The sequence below is a fragment of the Pelodiscus sinensis genome, chromosome 17 (genome assembly GCF_049634645.1).
Source record: "Pelodiscus sinensis isolate JC-2024 chromosome 17, ASM4963464v1, whole genome shotgun sequence".
In the NCBI taxonomy this organism is placed as follows: domain Eukaryota; kingdom Metazoa; phylum Chordata; order Testudines; family Trionychidae; genus Pelodiscus; species Pelodiscus sinensis.
In genome coordinates this window covers 40,365,341-40,388,332 of record NC_134727.1, presented here as the reverse complement: position 1 = coordinate 40,388,332, position 22,992 = coordinate 40,365,341, and the positions used below count along the sequence as shown (strand labels likewise).

Genomic DNA, 22,992 nt, shown 5'->3' with positions numbered 1-22,992 from the left:
GAGCCAGCTGTGGGGGAAAAAACCGGATTGAAACTAATTTTAAACATGGCATTTAGTTTCGAGCTCGGGAAGAAAGTGTGTGTATACACCCATAACCCCACAATGTTATTTGTGTGCAAATATAAACCCAATATTTACGTGTACTGATTTTTTGGAAAAAAATTGGTTATTGTTTTTTCAAAACAATTCGCATTCCTAAGTCAAGTATTCTATCCTGCTAATTTGAAAGAGCATTTGTTACAATATATTTCCATTTCAATATATTCAAACGTCCCCTCCTCCCTGGAATTTGCATCTTTTTAATCAGTTAGTGGACTTTTTCCAATTCTATAGGAAAAAAAAAGTCTCTGTATTATTTACAAAAGCAAATTAAAATATTAAATGTCTTGCATAGAAGGAAAAAAAAAATGCCAGTTCCGGCATGTTCAAATTGCTGTCATATGCTGAGACAGTCTTCTCGTGGCTTGTAGTATGGTTCTTTTTTGACACCAAAATGTAAAGTTGCATGTGCTGAGTTTGTTTTAGAAAACTGTTTTTGATGCTCTCAAAACATCTTTTCCTGCCATTGGAGACTGTCTTTTTTTTTGTTTTGTTTTTTGTTTTAAAGAGGAAACTTGGAGTAATTATAATATAGAATTCAACCATGCATCTGATCTGTGTTAAATATACACTTCCAAACCAGAGACTGTATGGATTAAAACAGCACCGGCATGCCCTTTAACAATACATCTTGGAAAGTATTTCCTGTGTCACTCATATTTTTCAGGCTTAGATTGGTTAGAACAAAATCCTTTCTGATACATTAGCTGTTTTTTTAGTTGTTTTGAGTCCCATGTGTTGCACTATAGACCATACAAAAAGCATGATCAATGAATATTATCTTTAAACACTGTTCAGATCATTACAGAAATGCAAAGCTATTTCCCCCTTCCCCCCCCCCCCATGGAACTCAGCTGAAAACAGATCTTTTAATTTATGTAGAACAGCAGAGTCAAAATATTATTTTCTTAACAAAGGCATCTTGCCTATGAAGAGTCCATCCTAAGGCACAGTTTGACCTCTTGCTCTCTCATTATTATCAAGTCATCACAGGGTCTTTTGGGGAGAGAGAGAGAGAGAGAAAAGACAGTTTATTTGTAAAACATATCATGCAGATATAAACCACATTTACAATTAAGGGAAATTGTCTGCTTTTAATTAGTCTTAATATATAAAGCTATTGCAAAATCTCTATTTTATTTTATTTGGGAAGGCACAGGAGGGGTAATACAGTCAGTGTTTAAAATCTGAATTCAGACTAAGGATACAGTGAAATAAAGGGTATTTGTAGGGAAAACTAATTTGCTTTCCTACTAGGTATTTGTAGGGGGAAGCTAATTTGATTTCCTATTAATTGCACTAGTCCTTTATAAAAGGACATATTTATCATTTTTAACAGAAGTTGTGAATAAACATGTCATAATTGAGGCATGTCCTAATATTTATTTCCGAACTGTAAATCTGCGTGTATATTCTTTATTCTGAGTGCAATTGTTTGAGAGGTTTGGTGGTTTTTATTGCAGTCAGTAAAATACTCATTAGCCAGCAAAGAGCAGCATATGACACAGATTTACCCACATGTGACTATATCATTTATATTTTAGCCACAGTGAATTATAGAGGGGATTCTCGAGTAACTTTCAAACCATCTAGCTGTAATTAAATGTTGCAAAGTCTGGTTGAAATACCATTTCTCCAGTTTTTAATGAAAGTTAAATGTATATTGTCAGCCCCCTCAGAGGTGTCGTATTCTAATACAGAAGGCGCAGAACAAATTGGATAATGAAAGCATTACTTTAAACTGAAGCAGTTGCAGGAGCATGCATATTTTCACTGGCAAGAGACTTCATGGTGCTCCTAAATACATGCATGCACACACAGACAGAGACAGACAGACAGATATTCAGTAATTGTGAATGTCGGGTCTGAAATTACAGCTTCTCTGGGGTTTCTGGTGACAACTTAAAAATCCCACAAAAGCAAAACTTTGAGGAGGTTAGATCCCCAGAATATATAAGAAGAGAGCCTCAGATTTTTGTAAAATTGTTTATAACTGATCAGATTAATGAACATTCCTGATGGTGCAGCTGTGAATTGCCCATTTTAGATTACTGTGAATTGTGCAGGATTTTTTTGAATGTCCAGTAAATCAAACCCATGAGCTTCCTCTCTCTATAAGACATTTCTCGTAATTTTAGCAAAAGTTTTACATCCACAATTAAAATAGAAAATAATAGCATTTAGACATCGCCTATTGCAGTAGGGCCCCATTATGCTAGGTGTTGTTGACACACAGCATAACAGGGTCCTGACCCCCTAATGTCTACACTGCAGTAGGGAGTGAGATGACTAGGACAGGGTCTCCAGTCAGCACACTACAAACAGCTCTGTGGACGTTGCAGCTTAGGCAGCAGCTTGGTTTCTCAAGCCTGACACTACACTGCCAATTTTAGCGTGCTTCAGTGCAAGCCCTGCTAACATGCGTCTGTCTTCCCAGGAGCTTGCCTTAAGAGTTCCTAGTCTAAACAGATCAGGCTCCGCTAGTGTTTCTTGAGTGGTTGAATGTTCCACTCCCCCATAGCAGGCCAGAGCTCTGTCATACCCATTGCATGGTGATTCACATGCAGTGGGGAGGTGAATGCATTTTCTGTCATGTGTGGTATTCTAAGGGACCTCGGAGGGGAGCCTGCTGGCAAGGAATTCCTTGAGAATGTTGACACTGACATCCATGGGAGGTAGATCTGGCCCAGTGTGTACATGCGCCGAAATCTGAACATGCTCGTACCTCTCTCACGGGAGTGGCTTCCACCACAGTGTTACCTGGGCAAGGAGTGCAGAACTGGGCTCCAAGTGTGTAGTATCCTGCTCTGTCCAGGTCCTTGGTAGCTTCACCAAAGAAGTGGCAGCCTGACACGTTAATTTCACCCCTTTGGAGGTGTCTTGCTACATTTATAAAATGTATCAATCGTTTCTAAATTGTAAATACTAAACACCACTCCTCCGTTCTTTGGATTCATTGTAGGGAACATTAGTTTTCTAAGGGTAAAAGCATGAAATGTTAATATTGCCTTCATTCAGTTTTCTTTGACATTATCCCAGCATCTCATTTGACATTCCTCCTGCATTCAGAGCCCTGTAGGATCCCAAACTTTATAGCTGCTGCTTTTGGTCAGCTAGCAGCTCCTACTGCTACGGGGCTGGCTGTAACAATGATGCATTTTGAATTTGTCTGCAGTATGTGACGTGTACCCACGCCGATAAAACTGGTGCTTTTAGACAAGACTAAGGATATAGGTATTTAAATGTCCCCCAGTCCTGCAATTGAGTTTCCATAAAGTTTGAATATTTTACTATTAGGAAACATGTAGGAACTAAATCGTAAATATTTCCCTGTTCCCTTCCCTTTATTTCATCTGTTCATGCACATAGAGATCGGGTGAACAGAAATAAGGCTAAGAAATCTGAGATATTGCAAGTCAAGTCCACTATCCAGAGTCCTACTAAGTCCTTCGTTTAGGCCTTACGCACTTTGTTTGTTTTGATTTTTTTTGTCCAGTTCTTTAAACTCTAGTTCCAAGTGTGGTTTTTTTTCCTGTGGATTGCTTGATCACATCCTGCAGATATTTGACCAGCTCTCCCTTTGGTGCCCTAACCAGATTCTTCATTGGCAGTCACGCATTTGTGTAAAGAAACCGTTATCAATGCATTCCAAAAAGACTCGGTAGAGTAACAGGGATGCAGCAAAAACACGAAACAAAACATCCCCCCCTCCCCGATAGGGCAAGATGACACCGTGCCCAATTTTTGCAGCTTTCGTATTCCTTTGGTAACATGTCAAAAGCGCAGGTGATTCTAATTTTCTTGTGCAGAAAGGAAGAGAGAAGTTGGGAATTTGCATGCACGACCAGAACCTGTGTTTGGGAAAATGTAAACTCATCACAGTGGAAAATGTGTTGTTTGGAGTCTGGGGGAGAAAACAAAGCTGAGGATTTTGGAGAGCCTGCTGAAGCCAGATGGCCTAGTGCATTCCCAGTCTGGCAGCCCAACTGCTGCCTCCTGTGTAGCATACAGCCATTTGTTCTGGGATATTTACGCTAGAGCTGTTTCCATGTGAATGTTTGGGAACCATTAAAAATGAACATATTAGGCGAGAGAAATGTATTTAATTTGTATGAATAAGTTACAAAGCTGACTGGCACATCGGAGATGGAGAGAGATTGCATACAATAATGAGATGTTAGTGAATTCTAGTTAGAGCTTAACAGAAAGAATTAAATCCACTCTCTTTGGGATCCGGTACTGCATCAGGTATGCAGGCGAAATCCCGACTGGAATCATTGGGAATTTTGCCTGGGTAAGGAGGGCAGAATTAGGTCATTAATGGTTAATCAATCATTCCGAGTCAAAATAATGTATTGCACTCTTATAGCTGACAGCATTTTATATATAGGTGAGATAGCTATAACTCTTTCTGGGAGAAGTCATGGCCCCATTGAAATCAATTGCCAAACTGCCATTGATTTAAATGGGGTCAGAATTTTCCCCGCGCTCTGTACATATATGCCCATGTGGACACATGTATAAATCTCTACATCTCTGCCCAACATTCCTTTTAGTCCCCTCTTTAAGAAGAGCCGCTTTTTAAAAATCTGATTGTTTTTCATTCTCCTTTATTTCAATGAATGAGGCATTTTGTGTTGTGACACATAAATGAAGCATTTAACAGAGCATGGCTTTTGGTACATGCGCTCTCTCTCTCTCTCTTGTAAATCAAGGCTGTGTCATAACCAAATATACTCAATATGATCTCATTCCTTCAGGGTTGTTTCTAATCCTGTTCTGAAAACAGGAGTGCTTGACTGGTAAATTGACACCGGGAGCCATATTTTGCCCTCAGTTAATACTGGCATAAATTTGGATTACTCTTGAGTAGCAGACAGCAAAATCCGGCTCTGTACCGTTCTAGATTATTCCCCACTTATTTCATGGCTCCATCCTGCAGTCTTTACTCTGGCAGCTTTTACCTTTGTTCTTCACGGGGGGGTGCTAGACCCTTAATTTGATATTTCTTTTTTCCCTATGGATCTGGTGCCCCTGGAAAAGTGAAGTCTAGGACTGACTGTAGTGTGCCCCGTTTAGTAATTTTCATATTCTGGAAATTAGTGTTCTACAACTGATACTTCATATTCTGTTTCATTTAATTGAAATCTGTATCTGGCACTATTCTATTATGGGCCAATCTTGCTAACTCTTTTGCATGAGTAGCTCTTACTCGGTGGACTTCTTGTATGAAGGTTACTCATAGGAGTAAGGTTTTACAAAATGGAAAGTAAAGTTTGAGGCGAATGTTTTGACACAGAGCAAGAAGGAGAACCCCTTCTAAAGTTTCTTCCCATTGTAGGAAATACATTGATTTAAAACTACAATCAAAGTAAAGAAGAAGGGGGAAAAACAAAATATATAACCGTGTATTTCCTTTTGGCGTTCTTTTGCCATGTGATTCCGGTGTGTATTTGCAGACTTATTTTTAGTCCCACACTCACCCCCCCCCTCACACTGATCTAACTTTGTACACAGTAACTTTCACTTTAATTCTTTGTTCAATCTGATCACTGTTTGGCATGATTATGATTATGCCTGAGCTCAAGCTGAATCCTGATACAATAACCCACGCCGCAGCTCAGACGGCACAAATGAAGACGGAAAGAAAAATGTGGGAAAACAAAGATAGTTTTGGCGAAATAATGCCTTTACTTAATGCAAAACTGATTTTTTTTTCACAGCAGCACCATTTTAGCGTCTTCCTGTAAAATAATCTGGGTTTGTAGCAGCTGTAAAGATCTGAAACTTTAGCAGTTCCTGTTTCCTTTCCAAAACAAATTGTAGAAATCATTTTTTTTATAACAGCACAGTCTGAGAGTGCGTAGAGTAACAATAGACCCATCGGGTAATCGTTTTATTGTCAGGCCACTGGATGTGTGCTTCATGTAAATGAATGATTCTTCTGCACAAAGAAGCTGGGGAATATAATCTGGGTTTGGGTGAAGTTGAGGCAACTTGTTTGGAAAATAAGTTTCTGATCAATCCCATGTACTCGCAACCAAGAAGACGCCAGAGTCCTTTTTTTTTTTTCATGTTACTATCGGTATCCCTTCAGGAACAATAGTCAAGTGCAAACAAAGCAAAAATCTAACAGTTAATGCACTGGAAGGCTTAAGAACGTCATGCTTCCGAGCAGAGGATCACTGACGATAAACACAACAGACAAGGTGATTAGGTACCACACTGTTGACTCTGCATGTTCATTATTGCTATTTAGTTAGGTTATTTAAGCAGGTACCTGGAGGTTAAGTAAGCATCGTGGCAGGAAGAAAGGAGAGGAAGAAAAGGAAAAGAGGAAATTAAATTAACTTGTCCTCATTGGTAGTTTTTGGCAGACCTCATCCTGCTCTCGTTGACTTTGGTGGGCACAAGGTTGGCCCATGTTAGCTGAACCCTATTTTTTAAAAATAGCAGGGCTTAACCGTAATGGGCCAAATCCTGATGCCATTTCTTGGGTGAAATTCTTGCTGGCTCATCTTGTGCAATTCTGCATGATGTGAAAGGGCATGCCCAGTGATTTCAGCGGGCATTTGGCCAATCCGCGGGTGTCAGGAGTGGTCTGGTGCCTCTCTGTGCAGTGACTTGATTTGGGGGTAACTTTTGCTCTCTTCCAGTTTTGCAGTCACATTCTGAGTTGAGCCCCTGGATCGATCGTCTAGTTGAGCTGTTTGTTTCCCTTGCACTTTCCAGACAAAGACGCAGCCCGATTCCCATTCGACACATACAATAAAATAGGGATAGAATCCTAGAACTGGAATCCAGTCCAGTCCCCTGCCCTCACGGCAGGACCAAGCACTGTCTAGACCATCCCTGACAGGTGTCTGTCCAACCTGCTCTTCAATATCTCCAGGGATGGAGATTCCACAACCTCCCCAGGCAACTTATTTCAGCGTTTAACCACCCTGACAGGCAGGAAGTTTTTCCGAATGTCCAGCCCAAACCTCCCTTGCTGCAGTTTCAGCCCATTGCTTCTTGTCCTGTCCTCAGAGGCCATGGAGAACAATTTTTCTGCCTCCCACCTTTTCAGCTTTTTTGTTGCCCAGCAGGTGCAAGCTCTCGGCACAATAATTGGTGCATGGGAATTACTGTTTGAAAAGCTCCCCTCTCCCCGGGTCTGCCTGGTGGTATAATCGACCCTCCCAGCTGAGTGACCTCCACCTTCTCTGGGTTTGCTCCACCCCCTGGGACCGTGTCAAACATTAACAAGTGCAGCCCATCTTTCAACCCCCCTGCGGCTTTCCTGCAGGCTGATTGGAAACGAAGGGCCCAATCCTGCTAGGGGCTGTGACTTCAGTGGGCATTGACTCCCGTAAGGACGGGAGGGCTGGGCTTGTGGGACCAGGCTTCTGACAAGTGCTGAATGTCAGCACTGGCAGCAGCCTTGACGAGTTTGTGAACTGATGGGAGATGGGTCCAGAGACCTGTGGGGAAGTGCCACACCTGCTGGAGTGACCGCCAGTGGAATGCTGGGAAACGGAGTATTTCACGTCTTTCTAGTTCTCCTCGCAGCAAAACCACACTGGTGCTTGCTTTGAAGGGAAACATACTACAACTGGAGCAATGCAATGGAAATGAGCCTGGATCTTATGCAAGGACAACACAGAGCAATCCCGGATATTATTTGTGGAATTGCTCAATCATGACTGGGGTGGAGAAAGGGAATAAAGAAAAGTTATTGACTTGTTCCCAGAATATAAGAACTAGGAGTCACCAAAAGAAATGAATAGGTAGCAGTTTTAAAACACACAGAAGGAAGTTTTTCTTCATGCAGCCGCACGGTCAACCTGTGGAACTCCTTGCCAGAGGAGGTTGTGGAGGCCAGGACTTTAACAGGGTTCAAAAAAGAGCTAGATAGATTCATGGAGGTTAAGTCCATCAATGCTTATTAACCAGGGTGGGTAGGAATGGTGTCTCTCGCCTCTGTGTGTCAGAGGCTGGGAATGGGTGACTGGGGAGGGAATCACGGGATGTTTCCTGGTTGCATTCACTCGCTCTGGAGCACCTGGCACTGGCCACTGTGGGCAGACAGGACGCTGGGCTGGATGGACCTTTGGTCTGACCCCGCCTGGCTGCGCTTATATTCTAATGCGTGTTGTTAATATTACACACAACTGGTGCGTAAGATGCATGGCTCTGTGTAGGAAGGCTCTTATCGATGTCAATGGGAGAGATTTTTGAACGCAAACCAGTCGATCATTATCTCTTTTTATCATCTATTAAGAGGCCTCAATTTGTTACTTCTTATCGGTTTCCATATTTCCATTTTCATGTTACCTTGCACCAGAAGAGACTTTTATTTACCGCCATTATTTTATTGCTGATTTCAGGGACTTCATCATGTGTTGCTCAGTTGCATTTTCTGTACCTTTCATTTAACTGGGTCAGAAATATATGGGGGCAGTTTGTACGAAGCAAACCTGTTTCCTCTCCGAGCATCCGCGTGAGGGTCTACTAGCTGAATTGACCAGCGACATGAAGGTTCCCCGGGTATCCATGCTCTATTGCACTTGTACAAGTAAAGGTTACCGAGGAATGGGAGAGCGCTTCTGAAGGGCGTATTGACTCCTCCGGCGGGGTCCCTGGGAAAGGCGGTTCTGGATCCATGCTGTCCACCTCGCAGAATTTCCACCTGAGATTTTCTTGCGTTAACTGAATTGCATTTGTGACAAAATGAGGGAGGGCACAGGTCTCCTCACCCCCAGTCTAGTGCCCTACCCACTAGGCAACACTGCCAGGCCTGAGGAACTGTACTGCAACCCCTGTGGCTCCCAGGCTGTCCTCAGCTGGGTGGGACCCTCCGTCTCTGCTGTTCCCTCATTACCTTTCCCGGGGGAGAGTTGCTTCTCTTCCCCTAGGCGCCACAGAGCGTTGGCCCCACATGGCGGCCATGATACGACTTCTCTGGGCACCTGGGAGGGGCAGACCCTTCTGGGTGTGGGTGGTGGGGACTTAGGGGCTTTGGAAAATGTCACCCCAAGGGACGTAGGAGCCTAAATCCCTTTGGACATTCTGTAGGAGCTTTTGGAAGTGTTATCCAGCGCCCATGTGCACGTTCATTGGCTCCCCCGCAGGGAGCCGTGCGCGGGGTGCTGGCAGCAACGGGCGGGGTTGTGCCGTGTCTGGGTGACATTGTGAGACGGCGCTGACCTAGTTTAAACGTTTTCTAGGGCAAGCCAATAGCGATAGATCATCCCTTCTTGCTACCAGCTGCAGAGGCAGCGCTGCTGCTGCTCTGGGCACACTCCTTGCTGCCAAGCAGGTAGAAACCCTTCCTAAGTCCGCTCTGTGCGCTCAGCCTGGCCTCCAGTGCCAGCCCATTTCCAGCCCCCCTTTGCCCAGGTGCCCTTGGTGCGTGTGTTTCAGAGGGAGACCCTGGGTTAGAGGGGGCCTGTCGTATTCCCAGCACTTTGGCTTTGCCTGCCAGCTCCACTCAGCTTCCTGTGTCCAGGCCTCCGTGTTTTATTCTCACCCACTCCCTAGTGGGCTTCACACTCAATGAGCCTGATTTTCATCTCGTTTTTGCCTCTGTCAAGCCACCAAGCATTGTGGGGCGGGAGTGAGAATCCATCAGACCCCAAGCTTTGCAGTAGCTAGTAGGAAAAGTGTACGGGCAAGGCCACATGCTTGCTTTTGGAATTAAAAATGCATGAGGCGTGTGTGTTTAGAATAGGCCCGAAGTTGCTATCAGCCCTTTTGGCTCGTGTGTGTGTGTGTGTGTGTGTGTTGAGAATAGGCCTGAAGTTGCTATCAGCCCTTTTGGCTCGTGTGTGTGTGTGTGTGTGTGTGTGTGTGTGTGTGTGTGTTTAGAATAGGCCCAAAGTTGCTATCCACTCGGGTTGCCAGATGGTTTCAACAAAAATACACGACACTGATATTACATCACAATCTGCATTACATCTTATTTAGAAAACACCAGACATTTCTATTTTCTCATTTATATTTTCTCAATTTGTTTCCCGAACAGAAAGCTCAAATACTGGACTGTCTGGTTCAAAACCAGACACCTGGCAACCCTACTGTCAGCCCTTTTGGCTTGTGTGTGTGTGTGTGTGTTTAGAATAGGCCTGAAGTTGCTATCAGTCCTTTTGGCTTGTGGGTCTACATTTCATTCTGAACTAAAAGGAAATCGGTGGTTGTCTCCACGACTCAAAAAGCCCGTCCTACTTGCTGCTCTGAAGATGTGCCTGAGGTATCGGTTGAAACGAGAGAGGAGGGAAACTAACTCTAGTCAGCCTGTGTTCTCTAACTCCAAATCCCGACACCGTCTGTATGATCACGCTAGATCACGCATCTAGCCGGCAACACTAGTTCAGCATTCAGAATGTGGTGGTGCATTTTATATTCTCCAAATTCAGAGTGGCGTGGAGCTAAAACTGTGTTTTGTTTCTAGGCGATAGTGTATGAAGGCCAAGACAAGAACCCCGAAATGTGCAGAGTTCTGCTCACGCATGAAATAATGTGCAGGTAAGAAAGATCCTGTTTCCAGTTAATTAGCAAAAGAGAAGATGAATTTGTCTCTCCAAATCTAGGTTGGCCCTGGAGCTATTTTAGGACTTAAGCGTGTCTGTCCTGCCTGCAACAGCCCCAAAATAAGAGCATTCCGCTCATGTAATTAGCAGCAAAGCCTCAGCCATCAGACCCGTTTTCGATTATTTATAAAGGTTTGTCCTTCGGAGGCTGCTACTGGTTTGCATTTAGACACCTTAGCATTAATGGGCCCAGTATATGTTTCCCCGCCAAAAATAAATAAATAAATAAATTTCAGTCTTGCTCGCTGTAATTATTTATCCTCCCAACCATTGTGCCGGCACTAATCACATGACAAAGCGTGCTGTTGATGGCCCAGGTGGCTTTAATTCAGCTGGGTTCAGGCTTGAAATTTATAGCTCTCTCTTCTCCCACTTAACACAAACCTTCCTTGCAGTTTGTCTTTCCTGGGGCTTGCGCGTGTCAGTGTGGGTGAAGTTAGTGAGCGCTCTGTGCAACTGGTGATATCAAAATATCAACCGTGGGGCAGGAAATCCTCTTTTCTCCTTCGTTTCCTCGTTTGCCCCTTCGCAGCTCTGCTCTCTTTTTAGGAACTCTCTCTCCCTAACCCCAGCGTCCTTTCTGGGGCTGGCCCTTTACACTTGGCAGAGCCAAGCCTTGACTCTCCTTAACGTGGCCGTTTTGTAGCTGGTGGCTGGCTCTGGCTCTCTTCTAGCTGGTAAGAGTTCTTCCCTCCCGTTTTCTCTTTATGGCCCAGGAGAACTTTTCACAGAGTCCTCCGAACATGTGAGTGACCCCAAACCTGCCATCCCGGGAGCATTCGTGGGAGTTTTGCAGGCTCAGAGGGCACAGCAGTTCTATGTTAAATGTAGCCACGCAACAAAGATGGACTTCTGCAGCGCGGCACAGGGAAGCGTGGCAGCCGCTTATGGTTCGGAGCAGTGAAAAACTCCGACTTAGTCTTTGCATGCACGGTGGCCTCCGAAGAATATTTACTAAAAAGTAGCAGTTTGGGCTCAAGCCCTGATGCCTGCATCTGGGTGAATGAGCTTTGGCTGTGGATGTGTGTGTGCCTGGGCAAATCTCCAGGCAGATTCGGCACCACCGGAGCCTACCACTTGAGTAGACATGGGTGGTGGGTGATGTAGGCAAGGGAAGGCATTGCCTTCCCCAAACTTCCTGCATTGGGGGCCTGGAGTGGCAGCTCTGCCCCTCCAGGTGGCCAGGAAGGATTGAGCTCGAGGGCTGGGATTGGCTGGGGCTTGGCTGGGGGAGGGAAGATTGTGGAAGGGGCGTGGTCATGGAGAAAGGGGTGTGGCTTTGGGCAGAAGGGGCAGGGTTTGGGCTTGCCTTCCCCAGCTGGGCCTTCTCCTGACGCTTGTATCCATAGATCCGCACTACTGTGAAGCCACCAGCTTCCCCCTTAACCCCCAGCTCTCGTGTGGTGCGGTGTTCTTCCCTTACAGCATGCATGGGAGCAAGTGGGCTAGGATCCTTGCCTGGCCCGTCTGGGGGAGAGACCCTCGGGTAGCAGGACGGCAGTGATTCTGCTGCCTCTGTGGCTCCCCACAGTGCTAGGGAAATGATCAGTTCTGGTATGGGATGTCGGGCGCGGACCGAGGCCTGCGAGCGGCGCCGGGTGCTGCTCTGGGATTTCACTCTACTAAGAACTCCCAGCCTGTTCTTGGTTAACCAACGGCAGCAGAGTCCTGTCAGCAGCCCAAGATCCCCCTAAAATACGTGGGCCTGTTTGCTCGACCTGCCGTTTGGAGACTCAGCAATGAACTCACCTCACGGCACAGGGCCCCTGAGTGGCGCACGCATAGGTCATCTGAGAGCCGTGATAGCCAAGCAGTTCTGTGGCTGCATACCAATCAGTACAGTGGCTACTGCTACAGCGAACTAGCCACGTTCTTCTGAAAATGTACGTAATTTGGAGAGCCAGCTAGCCGCACTCAACCAGCCAAATAGCCACATGTGGCTAGTGGGTTGGCCCCCACGGTCCTAGAACAACAATGGCGGCACTGGTCCCTTGACTGAAATTAAACACCTGCTGGAGTGTTTGGAGGGTCGGTACCCATATGGGCTGATGTTACTGAATAATAGGCTGATTTCTTTTTAAATTCTGGGCTTTTTGGGCAAGGGTTGTCTGCTTCTATGTCTAAACCCCCCCCCTGCACGCAACCCCCCCCCCCCCAACAAAAACAAAACAACCCCCTTCCAAAAAACAACAAAACAAAACAAAAAAATGTGTAGTCTTTAAGGTGCTACAGGACTAACACTATATATACGTATAACTACGTGTGTGTGTGTGTGTATATTATACACACACATATATAAGACTACTCATTTTTTGAAAGTTACAGGCTAACACAGCTACTCCTCTGTGCCTATCTGTCTGTCTGTGCACCTAATTAAGGGCCTCTGGGTGGTACCACAATACAAATAATAATCATTCTGCATCAAGGACCTGACTGTCCCGCTATTGAAGACAACAGCACAGCTCCCCATAACTTCTCTTGGCGCAGAACCAAATCCCCATTCGGAACCCAGTCAAGTGCGGCTTCATTTTCTGCAGAGCCAGTGCTGGCAGAAATCTCCCTGCACACTCCTTTGAAAGCCCGTAAGAGCTCCGTGGAGCCAGAAAGCTTGTCTTTTTCCCCCATAGAAGTTACTCCAATAAAAGACACTCCCTCGCCCACCTTGTCTCTCTTTGAAAGAGTAGGAATTACAGAGACACCGATGCATTCATTTTCCTAGACATACTTTTTGTAAAAAACTTGCAGAATATACACACGGATAGATTTCACCCAAAGTCCAATGTTTATCGACATCGAAGATTTACACTCATGTCAATATACTTTGACCCAGATAAAATTTATTCCATTATTGGAATGCTGAAAAAACTGACACTCAGATGCGGTCTTTCCCTCTCTCTATGCAGTTTATATTTGTTCTTAACATTCATTGGCTCAAACTCTTTATTGCACTTGTCTGTCTTTACCATGAATTGCTTTTGTATTTTTTCTAAAACAAAAAGTATGGGGGAGAAAAAGAATTCAGACCACCGCAGGCAAATGTTGCCTGCCTGATGGGAAGAAACCAAATTCAAATTTCATATTGCAGATGTTAAAGTTTACGATTTTCCTGGCTGCCTCGAGATTTGTAAGGGGTGCTGTTTGTTTACTAGGGTGCTTGACCTTATTACACAAATCTGTCATCTATTGTGTTGCTAACACTCTTTTAAATTGCAAATGTGATGCTCTTTAGGGGACTGTGGAGGAAAAAAACCATCTCTCCACAGTGTACACCGTTCTATTTCTCTTGATTTCTTGCCTGTTGTAAGTGGAGGTGGGGATGTGTTGAATTTGCACCAGGGGTGCAAATGCAGCCTCAATTATAAGCATAAAATTAGAGTCTGTTCCCCATTAATCAGCCCAGCTAATTGCTATGCACTACCATTAGCCATATGGTGTGAAAGACAGCTTGCTCTCCCTAAGATGAAATTTCTTCATTTCAGACATGAAATAGAGAGGGCTCTGTATTTTAAAATAGCTTGTTTTCGATATTAAATTCCTAAACAACTTTCTGCAGAGCTTTCTATCAAGACTAACTGCACAATAAAACTTTGCATTGATGTGACAAAAGCTGTTTATTTATAGTGCACTAAAACTCTGGGGTAGATAAGACAAAGAATTCAAATATACAGGAAAGCCTCTTGCTAGTTGCCGAAAAGCGGGCCCGAGCTACATTTCAGGCGTTTGTAGGGATTTTGTAGCGCTTTGCGGATTACACAATAAGGCTGTCCATTGGGCTGACATGGTAACAATTGGGAAGAATTCATTGGCTCCATGGAATTGGTTCTTCGCAGAGGCAGTGAAAATAGGGACCATGTATAGTTAGACTTGCCTGACGCTTTCCTGTGTAAAACTCTGGTTTGGGTTGGTTATAACTTTGCCAAAATTAAATAACTGAGGCTGAAATGTCCTGTGCACGGTGAATGGCAACAGGTGCATTTTGGGGAACGTTGAAGTAGCATGGCTCTGCCATTTCCAAGAATGAAGGCAGGAAACATAGGCTTGTCCATGTATTAAAAAAAAAAAAATTACCGTTGCTGAGCTGAGAAACTCTCCCATGAGCGCAGAAGGTTGTCTTGGCCTCAGACTGCGGCCTTGTGCCAGCCCCATAAAAATCCCCCCTATTTGGCCAAGTTAACATCCTCTTCAAAAAACTCCATTTGCACATGCTCAGTAGAGACTTTTGGAGTTGGGCATCTCACTCCTGGGAGGATGCCGTCTGCTCTGAGCATGCTTTTGTCACTCACAGCTCCTGGGTGGCAGCAGACTGTGCACGCTCCCACCTCCAGAGCAGAGTGGGGTGCACCCCCTGAGGGGGCATGGAGGGCAGTTCTGAGGGGGGCACGGCAGGGCCTGAGCAACACCTGGCCCCTCCCTTCCCCCAGCCCTGCCCCTGTCTGTCCCCCAGCCAGATTCCCGGCCCCACACTTGCCTGTCCCTGTTCCCAGCCTTAGCTGAAGGCCGAGGCTCCGTTCCTGGCCCAGGGATGAAGCGGGGGCAGGGATGGAGTGGAACTGCACCTGGCTGCAGGCCTGGCTTCTGGCCTCCCTCCTCAGGTCGGCTGCAGCCCTGTGCCCAGCCCCAGCCCTGTGCCCGGCCCCAGCCCTAAGCCGCCAGCCTGGGCCCCCTCACTGCTGTCCACCTCCCCAAGCTGTGGTCCTACACCCGGCTCCCGCTTGGGGCAGTGGGGGGCCGTGGGCGGGTGTGACCCTCCGGAGCATGGGGACGATCAGTGAGATTGTGCTGGGGGGCGGGAGGCCGCACGTGAAACCTCTCTCCCCTCCCCCGGGCCTGCTGCTGCTCCCTGGTTTTCTGTGAGCTGGGGGCGGGGCCGGAGTTTGGAGCTGCGGTGCTGGGAGCTGCGGTGCTGCGCCCTGCGGACGACCCACGTCGGGGTTCACGCGCTGCGGAGAAGTCGCGTTCAGGGCTCCCTGGTGCAGGCAGCCTTGCGTGGCGGGTGCCGCTCCCTTCCAGGAGAGCCAATGAGCAGGGCTGAGCGTTGGGAGCAATTCCGCATGCCAGGACTGTCTGTGGCTCCCCGCCCTGCCTCCCCCAGCTGTTTCCACGGCAGCTCCAGAACGGGAGATGCGTAGCTTCTAGTCTCTCTATGCTTCCTAGTCCTTGGGTTCCCAAGCGCCCGGCCTGTGATTCCAAGAGACCTTTGCCATGCGTGTGCAAAGGGAGACGGCTCCTCATGAGCTGCCCCTTCCCTTTCCACCAGCACAAGCACCAGTCATGGTCGGCGCTAGGCAAGGCAAGCGTCGGGGGCCATGCTAGCCAACAGCTCACAGGAGGGAGGATACAGGTGGTACTGGGGTGAAGAAGGCAGGAAGTAGTGGGGGAGGGGACAGTTGCCCCAGGGCGCCATGCTAGGGGGATGCCAATTTAGTCCCCCTCTGTTCCTCCTGGTATCCCTCAGCTTGCCTGCTCCTTTTCCGCCTGCCGCCCCCAGCCCCACCCTCCTCCATCTTCACCAGCGAGTTAGTGCATGCGCAGCCTGGCCCCAAACTGGAGGCCTGCTTCATGGGGGCAGCGCACAAATTTTGCCTTTGCCCCTGGGGGCATAACACCCTCGCTATGCCTCTGGGAGGAAGTAGGCTACATGAAGGAGAGCAGCTTCTATCTGAAACAAGGAGGGAGAAGAAAGTAAAGGGAGCAGGAACAGCGAAATGAGACGGCTCTCTCAGCATACTCTCTTTCTCCTGTGTTCAGGTTAGAATTGGTTAGGAGCCTCTTGGTTGGTTTTAATGTGTGTTGCTTAAGAGTGAGGGGTCACCAAATGAAATTAATAGGTAGCAGGTTTAAAATAAATAGAAGGAAGGGTTTCTTTATGCAGCACACAGTTAACTTGTGGAACTCCTTGCCAGAGGATGTTGTGAAATCCAGGAATTTAAAGGTGCATCTCCACAGCACTGTAACTCAAAGTAAGATATTCAATTTGAGCTATGCACATTGCAGATCTTATTTCGATGCTATTTCAAAATAGCTTATTTCGTTATTTGGAGCTGTCGACCCAGGACCAAGTTTCGAAATAAAGCGCTATTCCAAAATGTCCCTTACTCCTCACAGAATGAGGTTTACAGGGATGTCAGAATAGCGAGCCCAAAATAATGGGCTTGCTATGTAGATGCAGGATGGATGTTTCGGGATACTCCAATATCCCAAAATAGCATTGCAATGTAGGCATACCCTAACAGGGTTCAAAAAAGAACTAGATAAATTCATGGGGGTTAGGTCGGGCAGACAGGACACTGGACTGGATGGACTTTTGGTCTGACCCAGTCTGGCCGCTCTTATGTTCCAACTAAACCCATGTGCATAGCATGTTTCTTTTTGGCTCTTCCTATGAAAATCGTGTTTTGAAAAGTGATCTTCAAGGGAGGGAAAAAAATTGGGATTGTGCCTTTCCCCACTCTCATTTTGGTGTATAAAGAAAAACATTTCTTAATAAAACCCCTTTCTTTTGTACTTTTTAACCTTAGAAGCATGACGAATATTTAGCCACATCTTCCCTGGGTTAGCTAGAGGATTTCTTGGGGGACTTTGGGAGTATTGGGAGCTTTCTTGGTTCTTAGTTGAAGGGATGAGGGAGGAGCATATTTAGCACAGACAGTTGCCATCCCAAGTGTTAATTAGCTATTAACAAAACCTAAAGCGTTTGAATCAGACTGAGGAAAAAAATCACTTCTCATGTCAGTGTACGAGGTTTCAAATTGAGGCTTGCTGTGATGTCTTAATCATCCAGTTGTCCATAGAAAAACCAGGCTAGACAATGCTTGAGTTCCTAATGCAAAGAGAAACCAGGGGAAAAATGCTTCACCCCCAACATTTTGGCCCTTCCTCATATTTCATAAATCTTCAAGGAGAAGGGCAGGTGCCCAAGTGTTGCCTTCACGTAATACAAAGGGCTGCGTTCGCCCACCCTTTAGTCCTGTTTACTGGTACCTGACTGCTCAGGAAGCCCTATGCATTGGCAACTCAAGGACTTTTGAAGGCAAACTCTCCCTGCAAGGAAATGAAACAAATCTATCCCCCCTGTGGCCTTCCTATGTGTTGATCCTCCCCATCTTCAGGCATGCTTCTTCACTCCACCCTTGACTTGTTCATGATGGGGGGGCTCCTTCAAAGGGCATGCATAGCCCGCCAGTAGGGTGAGGTATTTGGCCATGATCCAGGAACTGGTTCCATGTGGACCATTCTCCCATTGCTCCTTGTCCTGTCCTCCAAGACCAAGGAGACCCCAGTTGGGTCATGTGTACACACTGGGATCTGCATGTGGTGGGTCATTGTCCCTTACACCTCGTACAATGAGGGTTATAGGAGTCGGAGTACGAAGTCCTCCAGCTTGACAGTATTTCGAAATAACGCTAGTTATTCAATGCTATCTTTCTCTACGAGTAATCCTTTTGGAGCCAGGGGACGACTCATGGGGCAACGTTCTTTTACATGGCAGTCTTAGAATGCCAGAATCTGGCCCTGTTGCATGTTAATCACAAGAACGACAGTGTCTTAACTTGGGCTAACAATGCTTCTACTTCAAGTGCAATCATTTACAATATAAGTGGCTTTTACTACTTTGGTTTTGGGTCCATTCCACCATCCCATGTATTCTAGCTCCATTCCTTTTTATCAGCAAAAAAAATTCCCATGGCCTAGAAGCTTATTTTATTCCTTCTTAAATTCTCATATATTTTGTGTATCGAGGCTTTTAATGTTGTTGGCGAATCAGGGGTGAGATGGTACTGTGAAATGGATCACTTTTGGGGGCTGTCCTAAACACTGTGATTCGCACAGAACTGAACAGCCTGTGCATGCATTACCTTTGAAAAGTCTTAATCCTGAATAGTTGCCTTGAAGCTTTGAGAGTGAGAAGCATTATATATTTTTCCCCCCTCTTTGAAACTGTTTCTCCCACCCCCTTTTGGAAACCACATTTCAACAGGCTGGGTTTGTAAAGCCATTTTGTTGTTGTTTGTTGTTTTTAGTGTGGTTAGTGGCTGTCTCGCTAGTCTTGGTGGGTTATTGTATATTATTTTCTCTATTGTTCAGCAGCATAAGAGAACCTTTGTCATACTCCCAGCAGAGCTATTTATATAGTGCGGCATTTCTAATAACCACTTCCTGTACTGGTGTTCTTCCGCCTTCTGTAGGAACAAAATAGTCCCTCTGGGTGTGTCTAGACTACAGGGTTTTTTCAAAAGAAGTGGCCTTTTTTTGAAAACTTCCCTTGCATCTAGACTGCTGCCGCGTTCTTTTGACAGTAACTCAAAAGAACGCGGCAGTTTTTTGACCGTGGAAAACCTCGTTTTACAAGGAAGAATGCCTTTTTTCGAAAGTGCTCTTTTGAAAAAAGGTGTGATGTAATGCAAACTGTACTTTTTTGAAAGAGAGCATCCAGACTGCCTGGGTAATCTCTTTTGAAAACATGGCTTGCTTTTTCGAAAGTACTGGTTGTAGTATAGATGCTCTTTTTCGAAAGAGGCTTTTTTGAAAGTATCTTTCAAAAAAGCCCTTTTTGAAAGAGGCTTGCAGTCTAGACGAGGCCTCTCTGAGGAAGTCAGAGTAGCAGTAATTCCTACCGGTACCCTAACCCTGAATGCTGAAATAGAAAATAGAGGTTACAGTTACGGTTATCGGTTTTACTTAGTTCCACTCAAAGCAAATCTAACGCTTACAAAAGTATTTGTTATAGAATCATAGAACAAGCCCAATTCCTTCAGCTTTCCCTCACAGATCATGTTTTCTAGAGCGTTTATCATTTTTGTTACTCTTCTCTGGACCTTCTGCAATCTCTCCACAACTTTCTTGAAATGTGGTGCCCAGAACTGGACACAATCCTTCAGTTGAGGCCTAATCAGTGCAGAGTAGAGTAGAAGAATGACTTCTCGTGTCTTGCTCACAACACTCCTGTTAATGCAGCCCAGAACCATGTTTGCTTTTTTTTGCAACAGTGTCACATGATTGACTCATATTTAGCTTGTGGTCCACTCTGACCCCTAGATCCCTTTCCGCAGTACTCCTTTCTAGACAATGACTTCCCATTCGGTATGTGTGAAATGGTTTGTTCCTTCCTAAGTCGAGCACTTTGCATTTGTCCTTATTAAACTTCATCCTATTTACCTCAGACCATTTCTCTAGCTTCAGAGGGGTAGCAGAGTTAGTCGGTAACTGGAAAAACGTAAACAAGGAATAGTCTAGCAACACCTTAAAGACTAACAAAACATAGATCTGGTATCACAAGCTCTCATGGGTACACAAAAGTGGGTGGAACCCATGAAAGCTCATGATACCATCTACATGTTTTGTTTGTCTTTAAGATGCTGCTAGACTATTTTTTTTTTTTTTTTTTTTTACGTTTGACCATTTCTCTAGTTTGTCCAGATCAGTTTGAATGTGTGCTCCTCCAAAGCACTTGCCAACCCTCCCAGCTTGGTTTCATTTTCAGACTTAATAAGCGTACTCTCTTTGCCATCATCTAAATTGTTGATGAAGTTATCGAACAGAACCGGTCCCAACAGAGACCCCTGCAGAACTCCCCTTATGTGCTTCCAGCATGATTGTGAACCATTGATGATTAATCTCTGAATAGTTGTTGTATATGGTGAGGCTTCTTGGTCCCTGTCAGATGGAGTAACCAGATAGCAAGGGAAAAAATGGGGCCAGGAGAGGGGGTGATGGCTGGTGCTTATGCAAACAAAGCCCCAAAGGTCACAGCTGTCCCTATAAAATGGGGTCACCCCACAATCAGTCTGCCCAAGGCAGAGGGCCCATCCTCTGTGGCCAAGCTGATAACATAGGGGCCCCACCCCTAGATCCATGCACAGACACTATCCTCCGTGCACAGCTCTCCAACCCCTAGCATGGCAGGGCAGCTAATCAACACAATGGGCACAGCTGAGGTCATGGTAGGGGTCTGTGCATGGGCTTAGGGCAGGCCAGGGGTGGGACTGCACCGGGATGTGTTCTTTTACTCCAGTGGGGGATCCCTTATTAAGGGGGGAGAGATCCTTGGCAGGTGAGTACTGGTGGTTCTGCCACTAGGGAAAGGAAGGAAGTGGGTAAGTACCTGGTTGGGTCCACGGGCTTTGAGATTTGGTTCCCAGGAACGTCTAGGTCCACCTCTAATTGGTTTCTGCCCTAAGCAGAAATGGGTATATCCGATGCTAGGGATTGTGTGATATTTTAATGAGCCAGGCTCTTAATAGACAATAACCCCTGGCAAGAAATCATCACAAACAACAACTTTGCTCTCTTTGGAAACACTGAGCCGTCCTGGTTCAAAAGAATCCAAGACTCAAGGTCAGCACTGGAGCTGGTAGAGGGAGCTTACATTTCACATGGCTGCTTTGTGTCCGACCTGAGCCAACGGCGCTGGACTCTCCATCATACTATTAGCAATCATTAAAATGCTCCGAAAACTTAGAGAAACAGAGAGACACAAGCATGAAAAGCAGCAGCCAATGGTGTTCCTGTTTTAGCTTCCCAGCTATCAGTATTTTGAAAGGGGAAAATACTGTGCTGGGAATTTCTACTTCCCATGGAAACCAAGAGTATAATATGAGTGCATAGTGTAAGCACCAACCCAGATGTCAAAACTACGTACACTGGAAAAAAAATAGCCCACTCTTGGTATTGGTCTGTGTGCCCTGTGAAAAGGGATAGATCATACTCCCTATTTGAAGTGATCCCTGAATTATTGTTTGTGAAAGCGGGCAAAACCCCTTTCTCTTTGTCTGCCATTACTAACCAGCTGTGCAAGAAGTTAAACATAGTAATTAACCCATATGTGACCCACTAACTACGGCTGATTTCCAGACGGGGCAGGATGGTAACTCTAGCTTGCAATTTGAACCTCCTGTGTTCGTAATGATGATTTTACAGGGTAATGGTTGGCACTAAATCCTCTCCCTTTTGCTCCGTAGCCGGTGTTGTGACAAGAAAAGCTGTGGCAACAGAAATGAGACTCCATCAGACCCAGTGATAATTGACAGGTAAGGACCGCGATTGTTTCCTTCAATTTTATTTTATTCCTCATTATAAGGACACACCTGTGCGGTGTGGCGAATGGGAAAGGGGGTCTGCGTCTCTGTGGCTGAAATTTTGTTGTTGATACCGAATTCGTTGCAGTGTGCGGTTGTGATTCCCAAGGAAGGACCATATGGAATGTAACTGCTCTTTGGAATGCTCCATTTTTTGCTGTCTGATTCATGTTCCTAAAGGGGATATTTTTCTTTGCTGACTTTCTGTGGCTCAGTTCACATGCTGTGCCAGGGAAGCTTCTGGAATAAAATAATGGTTTATGATTTATGGAATGTGGTTGGGCGCTTATAAATGTTTAACTTTAATTTGAAAAATGTTTGAATCATTATCACTTTCAGCTACAGTTGTCCTGTTGGATTTAATCCATCTACATTTTAAGGTTTTTATTTAGGCATAAAAACAGTTTTAAAAAAATCTGCAAACTAAGATTTTTCTCTGGTTGTTTTCTTTGGTTGGAGTGCTATTTTGACTGTCCTGTCAGTTGGCTAATTTATTTTGCCCGTCTTAATTATTGTGTTTTTAAACAAATCCATATTACTAATCTGACATGCCCAAGCAAATCACTGTAGAACGATAAATCTGTTTTAATTGTTCTGAGCAACTGTCAGTCTGTTTGCAAATTATGCAAAGTTGCACCCGAATAGTCATTTTTAGATTTTAATTATTGGAATTCATTGTACAGAAACATATTTGATAAACAGTTTATTATGTGGCATTACTCTGAGAGTGTTAAATAGCTACAAAGGACTGAAACTGTCTGTCATCAAAAGCAATACTGTACGGTAATCGGTGAATATAGGGACCCTGAAGGGAAACTAACTTATATACAGGAAAAGCACAGGATAGAGGCTAGTTCTTCTTTGTCTTATTGTCTGCGTTAACGTCCGCTATATTGAGCTCAAAATAACTTTGGTGCGGGATTGTCCATTTTTATGAAAAAAGCTAAAGAATCAGATCTGTTCTGTGCCACAGCAAAACAGAATGATAGAAAAGAGAACACAGCAGAGAGAGACCAGTTGGCATTGTACTTAGGCAGTCTTTCAGGTTTATCTCTTGTTTGAGTTGGTTGAGTAAGGGCATGTTTTGGCAGCTTGGAGAGAAAACTATCAAGTCCTGAGATAATGTAAAATATATCTCTTTTAACTGTGCATCCTTTAGCTTAATATCAGAATTAGGTAACAACAGGGGAAGTAAAAGAACACATAAAAACACACCTCTGTAGAGAGCTCTCTAAGCAGGCTACAGA

At 45.2% G+C, this 22,992-nt stretch overlaps 1 protein-coding gene across 8 annotated transcripts in view; it reads left to right on the top strand.

Moving 5' to 3' along the window:
- The window catches only part of EBF1 (EBF transcription factor 1), a 347,508-nt gene that overhangs the window by 4,201 nt on the left and 320,315 nt on the right, over positions 1-22,992 (top strand). For all 8 annotated transcript variants that reach the window (XM_075900637.1, XM_075900636.1, XM_075900635.1 and 5 more), the window contains exons 5-6: positions 10,532-10,605; positions 21,629-21,697. In XM_075900637.1, coding sequence (XP_075756752.1) covers positions 10,532-10,605; positions 21,629-21,697 — 143 coding nt within the window. The remainder of the gene's footprint in view (positions 1-10,531; positions 10,606-21,628; positions 21,698-22,992) is intronic.